At 32.0% G+C, this 10903-nt stretch overlaps 2 protein-coding genes and 1 pseudogene across 2 annotated transcripts in view; all 3 read right to left on the bottom strand.

Annotated features, from left to right (window-relative positions):
* Positions 1-1691: 1691 nt before the first annotated feature.
* The window catches only part of LOC102615418 (protein SRG1-like), a 31329-nt gene continuing 22117 nt past the window's right edge, over positions 1692-10903 (bottom strand). Inside the window, exon 5 of the transcript XR_008052904.1 lies at positions 1692-1721. The gene's annotated coding sequence lies outside the window, so the exon portion shown is untranslated. The remainder of the gene's footprint in view (positions 1722-10903) is intronic.
* LOC127900981 (protein SRG1-like) lies at positions 1708-3997 on the bottom strand. The gene is made up of 4 exons (XM_052436587.1): positions 3719-3997; positions 3095-3342; positions 2630-2954; positions 1708-2166 (listed from the first exon to the last, which is right to left on the bottom strand). Exons 1-4 carry the CDS (start codon positions 3953-3955, stop codon positions 1909-1911), a joined length of 1068 nt encoding a protein of 355 aa, XP_052292547.1. The 5' UTR covers positions 3956-3997; the 3' UTR covers positions 1708-1908.
* Positions 7294-10323, bottom strand: LOC127900591 (protein SRG1-like; annotated as a pseudogene).

Genomic DNA, 10903 nt, shown 5'->3' with positions numbered 1-10903 from the left:
AGATGTGTTGTACAAATTCTATATTGTTAATCTATGACTCGAATACTCATAATTGCTCCCACCAAGATACCGGATAATCTTGACTCCAAGTGTGTGTCGGCCCATTAGTAACTCAAATGGAAAATCATGAAATTATAACTAACTCAAGGTTAAGATTACAGTAAAATCAATGCCTATGAGATTTAATAAGTCTGACAGTCATTTTAAGGTTAATTAAATCTCATATGTGATTCAACTCAATGTAGTCAAACTATATCAGTAAATTCATACATGATTAAGACAAATTATTCAATGAATTTACTAAGGTCTAAACATAAATAGAGCGCTCAATTCTATTTATCAACTGCGAACTTAATTTATTTAATCATAAAATAACTTATATTTATGTCTTCTGTGAATCCATATGATGATCACATAAATACATATAATATGATTAAATGGACCTTATTCAATATATTTATGCAATTGAAGATATCTATGCAATTGAAGATATCTCAAATATTTTATTAATAAAAAAATAAATTATTATGCTTTTAAAAGAGCACATAATCCCAACAGCTTAACGGTGCAAAATCGGAACAGCAGCCTGGAACAATGAAGAGGACCCAAATTTCGTGCCAGTTTTAAACAGGCCTAACGCAGCAGAGCCGGAAAGGTTTGAGGAATTGGCTGCCACGACTATTCCAAAAATGTACCATTCATCATCTGTGCTGTTACCGAATAGAAATCTTGTTGCAGGCAGCAACAATAATGATGGTTACAAATATAATGTGAAGTACCCAATAGAGCCAGGGGTAGAGAAATTTTCGCCTACTTATTTCGATCCATTGTTGGCAGGGCTTAGGCAACAAATAATGGTTGAGTTTTCAGACAAGGTGATCAACTACAGTGAAAGGTTGTCAATGAAGGTTAGATCAAACGAGTTGAGATTAAATAAGGATGATCTTCAGGTCACAATGTACGCGCCAGCTTTTACGACGCATGGTATCTCAATGAATCAGAGGCTGGTTATGTTAAATTTAGTTGATGTAATTAACAACATATTGCCTGGATTTCACAGAATAACAGCTGACGCACCATCATCTGGTACATTTGGTCCTCCTGGATACTATCTTCTTTATGTTGTTTATAAAGAAGTGCGTGGCCATGTAGGTTCAGATAAGGTCCTGCTTTCAGTTCCAATTTGTGCTGCTGCTTCTGCTTGATTACTACTCGTGCTTGTGTGTAATCAGTGGCGGACCCAGAAATTAAAATGAGGGGGCTTAGTTCAAAAAATTTTATTTAACTTAGATTTTTTTAATGTTCACTTGAATATATTTTAAGTCTTATAAACTCAAATTTTATTACTTTTTTTTTTAAATTCTAAATAATAATAGTAATAAATGATGCTTTTTAAATGCGTGAAAATATCATTTTTCGAAGTAGTTTCCACAAAATATTTTTTTTAAAAAATAATGTAGCTAATGAGGTTTGAACCAAGGTTTTGAAATCATTAAATAACACTCTTACCATTGAATTACAAGTCTTTTAATATATGAAAAATATATCCAAATTATTTTATCTAACGTTTTCAGAAGAAACTTAGGGTACATTTAAAAGAAAACTTAATGGTCGCTGAAGCCCTTCCTACACCTTAATTGGGTCCGCGCATGTGTGTAATAATTCTTTCATGTAGAACCAAAGTTATATGATTGTGCTCGTTAAAACTTGAGACATGGTACCTTTATTTCACATAATCTGAGTTACATTAAAACATAATCAACACGATGACCATGGGATTACCAGTCTTCTTACTGTTTTTGTAGAACTTATTTCTTCTTTCTAATACTGACACGATCTTAAGAGCACCTGTCATTTGATGTTTTTTGACTAGATCTTTCACTCTTTCACAACTCAAATAAACTGGCCTTAGACCTGACTGTGTTCTATTCTCATGTAATCCAAAAGAGATTTTTCGTGAAGCTCACGAGAGAAGACGGCCTTGAGGAACTCTTCAGTTGTCACTCTTCTGAACAATGCTGGTGTTTTCTCAGTGATCAAACTGGGTGCTGGACCTACTTCACCATCATATTTCACCAAGTGAAAAGTGGCAATGGAGAGTCTTTCTTGCTCAGAGTTTACTACTGCACGATGCTCAATGCTAGGGTATACTCCATTCGTTATTACCTGCCATGCAAAATTCACAAAAGCCGTGTGACCTAGTTCTGATTTTTGATCTTCTACTCAAACGGAATCAATTCTATAGGAGGTTCAGATAGCATCAAGCCAATTAACATATGCAGCATCACATAATATTTCAAGGGCATTTCATATTTGAGACAGAAAATAATGGACGTGAAGCTTAAACATATTGGAGACAATCAAATCTGAGTCAGTAACTGACTGTCCCACACAAAGTAGTGATACTGTTCTTCTAGATAATGAGATTTAAGTGATTATTGAAGAAAAGTAAGCACTGGAACTAATCTGAAAATGGCCATTTTTAATGCTGAAACAGAGTCCTCAACCTGTAATTGATGACCATGCTGTTACTGCTATGTGGTTTCTACATCCTGAGGATGTTAACTCAATGAGAAAGTACCTGATCTACTGTTAAATAGCAAGTTAGGGAAGTTTATTCGAGCATTACCTCCAGCATGTCTCCAATGTTGACAATAAAAGCATTTGGCAGCGGCCGAACAGGAAACCACTTTCCATCCTTCTTAATCTGGAGACCTTCAGCTTCATTGATTTGTAGGAGAATGGTAAGTGCAACGCTATCAGAATGGGGTGTAAGGCCCATAACTTTCCCCGGTTGAGGACATGGAGGATAATAGTTCATCCTCATTGATTGCAATCCATTTTCGAAGAATTCTCTCACTTCCTCATCCTTGATATGTAAGACTTTTGCCATTCTCGATATTAAATTCATCGCTAGAGCATTTACTTCCGTTGAGTAAACTTCCAACGTATCCCTACATAGAAAAGGAAGGTGTGAACATACCAGTAGGCCAGTAGCAGCTGGATACTAAAATCAATGCGGAGCCTGCACTGGATTACACAATCACTTAACAGAACAGAACACACACACTCGAATTAGAGAGAGAAAGAGAACCTGAGAGAAGGAGGGAGCTTAGGAAACAAGTGGGGTTTCCTCAGATGGACAGGAAGAGTGGTCATGAAGAACAGGTCTCCCCAGTCAAGCCTTTGTTCCTCAGATACAACAAAGGCTTGTCCAAATCCTTCTACTTCTCCGGGATACTGCCAATATTTTTTCTTCTCTTCCATGCTGAGATTGAAGAATTCCTGTATCTCTTTCTTCACTTTGTCTACTAACGCCAAACTCACTCCATGATTGACCAACTGAAATAAATGCAGAAAAGAATAATTGCCAAGTGTTTAATGTAGTAGTAGTGTTACCTAGAATATCATTAAGTTTGGTCATACATTTGAATTAGCAAACCGTACAACAGCATGATAATCTCAGCATTACTTCAAACGTGTCTTCAAATTAGCGCGAACGTGCAGAGTAGACCAAAATTTGCCATGTTGTTTCTTTTATATATTTGGATTAAAGCATAATTTTTTCAAGGTACCAAACCAAATACAGAGTACGTAAAATCTTACAAGGGATTCCTTTGCATAAATACCTAACCAAACTCTGACTTAATTCCATGTGTGATTGTATGAAGCAATAAAACATCTCAAAGCTGCAAGTTTAACATGTCTCGTCTGTTACCTGGAAAAAACCCCATTCTCTGCAAGCGAAGTCAAGGTTGGCCAATTCAGAATCCACTGATTCTTCAGAAAGCAAGCTCTGCATGTCAATAACTGGAAACTTTGAGATCAAAGTATTGTCAGAAATGACAGGTGCATCTTGCTCAGGACGTATGTATCTGGGAGGAACAGCTACCATAGGATTCTCGGCTAATTCTTGAACAGAAGGAACAAGCAAAGAACCTCCGTACTTGGCCATTTTATTCTTCTTTTTTTGGTCACACCAATTTGCTCAACTACACTACAGCTCTTTTTATAAACATCGGATTGGGCTCAAGTAAATAACAGCTTTTACCATTTCCTTTGTTATACCAGCTTTTACCCACTGGTCAGCATCGTCTACCTAAACAGTTGAAAAAACAAAGCACGTGACTGACTTGGACAGTTGAAAAAACAAAGCACGTGACTGACTGGAACAGTTGAAAAAACAAAGCACGTGACTGATTTAAACAGTTGAAAAAAAAAAGCACGTCACTGACTTGGATAATAATTTTGCGAGAATCTTCCGATTCTTGAAAATAGAGAAAAGGATGAAATTATGATGCAACGGTTGTACCGTACCACTTAATTTTATCTTTTTCAATTAATTACATCTCAATACTTATATTTTATAAAAAATTGAATAAACATTACAAGTTACAAATTTTTATATATGACTCCTCTTTTGGGATAAAAATAGATTTAAAAAAAATTTAACTGTTACTATTATTAATATTTATTAATGTCATTATTATTATTATATTAATATTATTGTTATTATTATTAAAATTTATTATTTTGATTATTGTCATGTATTATTATTACTACCATAAATGTCATCATTATTAATATTGTTATTATCATTAAAATTTATTAATTTATTAATTTAATTATTATGTATTATTGTTGCTGTCATCAATTATTATTATTATTATTATTATTATGAAATTAATTAATTTTATTATTTTATTGTTACAATTACTTGAATTAAGTCATTATTAATTTATTATTATTTATTAATTTTTTTATTTTTATTACTATTATTAAAATATATTAACTTTATTATTTTAATCATTATTAATAATAATTATTATTTTATTAATAGTAATATTATTAAAATTATTAATTTTAATATTTTAATTATTATGTATTATTATTGCTTTCATTAATTATTATTATTATTATGAAACTAATTAATTTTATTATTTTAATTGTTACAATTACTTTAATTAAGTTATTATTATTATTTATTAATTTTATTACTATTATTAAAATATATTAACTTTATTCTTTTAATTAATAATAATAATTATTATTATTTTATTAATAGTAATATTATCAAATTTTATTAAATTTATTATTCTAATTATTATATTATTATTAATGTTATCAACATCATCATCATTAGCATTATTAAAGTTTATAGATTTTTTCATTTTAAGTAATACTATTGTCATTATTATTATTTTGCCTTAAGTAAATATTTAAAAACTTTAGTTTTTATGATTTTATAATAAACAGTAGTATGGAGTTAAGTGTTAATAATTAATTAAACACATCTCAGCCGTTGAACACTTTAGCCATTAGATCTATTGGCTAAATCAGAAAAAAACAAAATTTAGGTACCGTGCAACCTTTGCACAGTAGGCGGACCCGAAAAGAAAAATAAAAAATTGGCAATGCCGCGTGATAGTTGTCCAGCTGACATTATTTGAAAAAATTGGCACACTAGAATTTTATTTTAGGAGTTGGTTGAGTTACGGATCATACCCAGTGGCTGCCAGCTCCCATTGCTTGTATTTCAATGCCTTTTCTCTCTCCTGAGGACACATGGCTGCTAACCATTGGGTGTGTATAACCCGTAACATAGCAAGCTCCTTTATTTTAAGGTTCAGTGGCGATGAAATCTCATTAACTAAATGCCAGTCCATACCCTTTGTTGTTATTAAAAATTGCGACTTAGACAAATGGGTGACACCAAAACAGTCATTTTAGTTGTTTCAAATATTCAAAACCCAACAAGGGTCGCCAGCCAATAAAAATTCAGCCAGCCCCCATACTCTATATTATTTATAATGTATTGGTAATATTATTTTGGATTGTAAAATTTTGTTTAATCCCTTACACTTAATTTTATTTTATTAAAACCCTAGAATACGAATTCGCCCCTTATAATTTTAAATTTTTAAAATAACCTCCATTTAACTAATAACTATTATTTTATTATAATCATAAATATAATTATATTCTTTAAATAGATTATTATTTTTATTATTAATAACAAGAATAAAAAGTATTATAATTAATTAATCTATTAACAATAATTAATAATAATGTTTCATTAAATTGTTAATAATAATAATAATTAATGAAATTTATTATTAATAATTAATTTTTGAATAATAATAACAATAACAATAATTAAAATACAAAATAATAATTATGATAAAAATTAGTTAATAATTTTATAGCAATGTTACAATTTAACTCATTCTGATTTTGATTCTAAGACAAAATAAACAGATAAATAGTAACACAACTCATTCTAATTACGATTTCTGTAGTTTAAGTAAATAAATTATTCTAATTCTAATTTCTCATTTTGATTCTAGCTATTGTAATTGTAATTCATTATGTTTCCAGGTAAATTTGATTCATATTTAGTGAATGCACTATAAAATTCATAATACTTATGAATAAATTATAAATAATATAGAGTGGTCTAATTGAATAATTTATTTGCTTGAACTGCAAGAATCGTAATTAAAATGAACTTTATTACCATTTATGTATTTACTTTATCTTAGAATCAAAATCCGAATGAGTTAAATTATAACCAATTGCTATAAAATCATTCATTAATTTTAATCATAATTATTATTTTATATTTTTATTGTTATTATTATTCAAAAATTAATTATTAATAATAATTATCGTTAATTATTATTATTATTATTATTAACAATTTAACAAAAAATTATTATTAATTATTGTTAATAGATTAATTAATTATAACACTTTTTATTCTTGTTATTAATAATAACAATAATAATCTATTTAAAAAATATAATTATATTTATGATTATAATAGAATAATAGTTATAATTATAATTCATTTGATAATAATTATGTTTTTTAATTAAATAGAGGTTATTTTAGGAATTTAAAATTATAGGGGGCGAATTCATATTCTAGGGTTTCAATAAAATAAAATTGAGTATAAGGGGCTAAACAAAATTTTATAATCCAGAAAGTTTTATAATACTTATAAATAAATTGTAGGGCGGGATGAATTTTTACAGATTGACCGCAAGTTACATTAAATGTAACTTAGGCGGACCCTCAAAACAATGGTGTTTTGGTATAGATTTTGTCACCTGTCACCTCGGTCGCAAAATGCAATCAGGTTACCCACACATGACAGCTGTCCGTTCTACTAATCAGCAAATTCCTTGTACCAAAAGCAAGTCTGTTACTAGTGTCAAAAACGCTAGAGAAACATTTGAAGTAAACTTGCTCGCAGTTAGAAGACTAGAGCGTTCTGTTTTGTAATCGCAATTACCAAACTCCACAGAGATTCTTGATCAATTTGTAACAAACATAGATCAAGAACAGCAATTATACAAATGGAAGAACCCAAGATGAAGAACACAGAGGTTACGTGGTTCAGCTTACGCCTACAGGCGAAAGAGATTAGAGGGATTCTTACTAATCAAGGAATGGCGTATACAGTTACGGTGCAAAAATGCACAAAGAGAATGAGCCAGTAGTCAAACTCTATTTCTCTCTGTACTCCAGGAAAATGCAATCTCAAGTTGGCCTGTCACACAGCCTTGGCCTCTATATTTATACTTGGGAGGCACGCCGTTATTACTTAGCTCAAGCAGTCACGTAAGTAACCCATAACTAGAGTAGCAGACTCACGAGCAGTCTCACTTTCTTCACATGTTTATTTGCAACAATAAAGAGACATTTCCATCGGAAAGTCACTGTTCCAAACTATAAATTTCACTTTGCAAACATATAATCCCATCTTTATAACAGAATAGAACCGGAGCTAAACTCAAATATCAACAGAGTCCGAGTAACCAGTCTGAGTTGAATCAAGTCCAAACTGCTACTTGATATGGTTCGTGAATAGGTTGATTGCTTAACTCATTGAGCAACCACCACTTACCATAAATGAAGAAGTATAGTTGCCACAAAAAAAAAAAAAAAATTGAATGATAGTCAAGTACGCATCACTTGCAATCTCACAAAATCATGACTAGCATCCAAAAAACCTATTTCAAGAAAGATACTGATCCAATATAAGCACATATTATGAGCACGTTGTATACTCAGTTTTTGCGCCATACTCCATAATCCAAATAAACATACATTAGCCTTGACCATGTTGAATTCTCAAGACATCCAGATAAGATTTTCCCCTAAGCTCACGAGCAAACCTACCACTGAGGTATTCTTCTACTGTCAATCTTCTAAACAATGCCGGTGCTTTTTCAGAGATCAAACTGGATGCTGGGTATACTTCACCATCATATCTCGTGTAGTAAAATGTGCCAACAGAGAGTCTTTCTTGTACAGAATTTACAGTTGCACGATGCTCAATACTGCGGTATTTCCCATTGGTTATAATCTTCCATGTAAAATTCTCAAAGCACATTAGCTAAGTCATACTTGATCTTCAACTTTTATTAACAAAATAAATTCTAAAAGTTGATCATCAAATGGATCTGTTTTTTTCCAACATTTGCAGCATTTTCAGGGCATTTCATGAACAATCAATAAAGTAGAGCTCAAAAATGTTGAAGTTGTTCATTAGCTTCATAGTTTTACATGAGTTTCAGTTGAAATGTTCAGAAAGGTAACTAAAACAGTATTTCTTTCATTAACTGTGTAAGTTTGGTAAATTAATACTTTTAAGAAAAATGAGGAGTCAATACAAGTATCCTAAAGGGCCAGTTAAAGGCTGAAACAGAAATCCCAACCTGTATTCTGATGTTAATGCCAAGTTAAGCTAATTTACTATAATTATTACCTCCATAATGTCTCCAACGTTAACGAGGAAAGCATTTGGGAGGGGAGTAAGAGGAATCCACATTCCATCTTTCTTTATCTGGAGACCTTCTACTTCATTGATCTGTAGCAGAATGGTAAGACCACAGCCATCAGAGTGAGGCGTGAGACCCGCAACCTTCTCAGGCTGAGGACATGGAGGGTAATAGTTCATCCTCATTACTTGCAGTCCATTTTCAAAGAAGTTTTTCATTTCTTCCTCTTTTTGATGTTTAAAACTTTTCCCATTTTCAATATCAGATTCATGGTTAGAGATTTTAACTCCATTGAGTACGCTTCCAATGTGTCTCTACAATAAAAAAGAAGATAAAACATTAGACAGAAGGTTTAATTTGTTCTTCTCAATGTTTGCAAATAAAAATCAAGGACCTAAACTGGACTAAAACACACTAGCGTACGCACACAGATTTACCAGAAAGAGACAGAGAGAGAACCTGAGGGGAAGAGGGAGCTTAGGAAATAAGTGTGGTTTCCTCAGATTGACCGGAAGAGTGGTCATGATGAAACCATCGCCCCAAACAAACTTTTGTTCCTCAGATAAAACATATGCTTGCCCAAATCCTTCTAGATCTTCTGGACGCTGCCAATATTTTTTCTTTTCTTCCATTCTGAGGTTGAAGAATTCGTGAACCTCCTTCTTTACTTTCTCTAGAAATGCAGAGCTCACTCCATGATTTATCATCTGAAACAATTCATAAAAGAAAAATAGCAAAGATGACAACAGTCGGCAGTGCCTCTAAGTTCGTGCCGGTCAAGGTATTTTATTGAGACAGTGAAAATTATTTGGCTGATTTAGATATTAATAAAAGCATTTGTTACTTGTCACTAAATTAACTAAGAATATTGCAGTAGCATTAAAACACTATTATGGTTTACAAATTTGTTTATAAGTTTTCACTTCTTTGTAAGAAGCAAATTAGATGGTGCACAAGCCAACGGGGACGGTTACAATTAATATCACTCAATTCTAAAAGATGATCAAGAATCCCCAATTCAAAATTTTTATGCGGCTTACTTTGAAACCAAAGCATCGTCAGAAATGATGGTTGCTGCATCTTGGTCTGATCTTATGTATTTGGGAGGGACAACTAAAGTAGGTGTTGGTACAGGATTTCGGGTCTGCTCGTGCACGATCAGGATTCCTCTTCAACAGTTGAATTTATGGTTGGTTGGGGATGATTTCGTGCTGCTTCTTCTGGCTATATCAGACCAAAAGGTTTGCTGCTTTTCTTCTTTAAGCTCCTACGCACACAAAAACCTGTCAGAACACGTCGGGGATTTTCCCGGCGTAAACCCTTCGATGCTCAAGTCAGCAATTCGGGTTTACTGTAGAAAATCCTTGCCACTAATCTTGTGGCTCTATCACTATTTCTAAAGTATTGTAATTTGTTTGAATTCTCCCGAGGTTTCAATAAGAATTTTAGTTAATTTTTTAATGTTTTGATGTCCAACCTTTTTACCTTCTTTGTTTGCCCTTTTTATAACCTCCCTGAGAATTTGGCCTCCCATGACTCACGTTCGCCACTGTTAGAGTGCAATTTATGCACTAGTTTTGCATTGTTTACTTCCCTTAATATCGATGTTTTGCACTTAATAATAATGTTTTACTTGTGTTTTACTTTTGTAGGTGCAATTCTATTGATTGGTGATAAAATTGAGCTAAAAGATGATGTTTAAGGAGGATTGTTCTCTTGGAGAAATTATGAGCGTCAGAATAACTTTGTTGATAAGGCGTGGGCGCGTGCTGTCAACTGCGGACCTGCAGTTTTTAGTTTAACGTGTTTTGTATTTTTGGTTATTTTTATAATTATGAATTTAATATTTCAGATATTAGTATTTTATTTTAAATAGAATTCTAAAAGAGAAGAGAAAGAGAGTATTTAAGAGAGGAATCTATTGTGAAAAATGGGGATTTTTTGGATTGGAGAAAAAGAAAGAAACCCTAGATTTAATCTTTTCTCTTCGCTCTATGAATAACTAAACTTATTTTTCTGGTTGAAGGTTAATGAAACTTTGATTCATTACTACTGTGAGATATTTCTTGTGCTTTAATTGTTTTATTGCTTTTTAGGTATTTGTTTATTCTCTG

The sequence above is a fragment of the Citrus sinensis genome, chromosome 3 (assembly GCF_022201045.2).
Source record: "Citrus sinensis cultivar Valencia sweet orange chromosome 3, DVS_A1.0, whole genome shotgun sequence".
Taxonomy (NCBI): Eukaryota; Viridiplantae; Streptophyta; class Magnoliopsida; order Sapindales; family Rutaceae; genus Citrus; species Citrus sinensis.
This window is presented reverse-complemented; position numbering and strand designations above follow the sequence as displayed.

Coding starts and splice junctions, on each gene's coding strand:
- LOC127900981 (XM_052436587.1), bottom strand. CDS start 3,955: ATGGCCAAGTACGGAGGTTCTTTGCTTGTTCCTTCTGTTCAAGAATTA. Junction 3,343..3,718: donor GAGAATGGGGTTTTTTCCAG/GTAACAGACGAG, acceptor CATTTATTTCAG/TTGGTCAATCATGGAGTGAG. Junction 2,167..2,629: donor ACATTGGAGACATGCTGGAG/GTAATGCTCGAA, acceptor TTTGCATGGCAG/GTAATAACGAATGGAGTATA.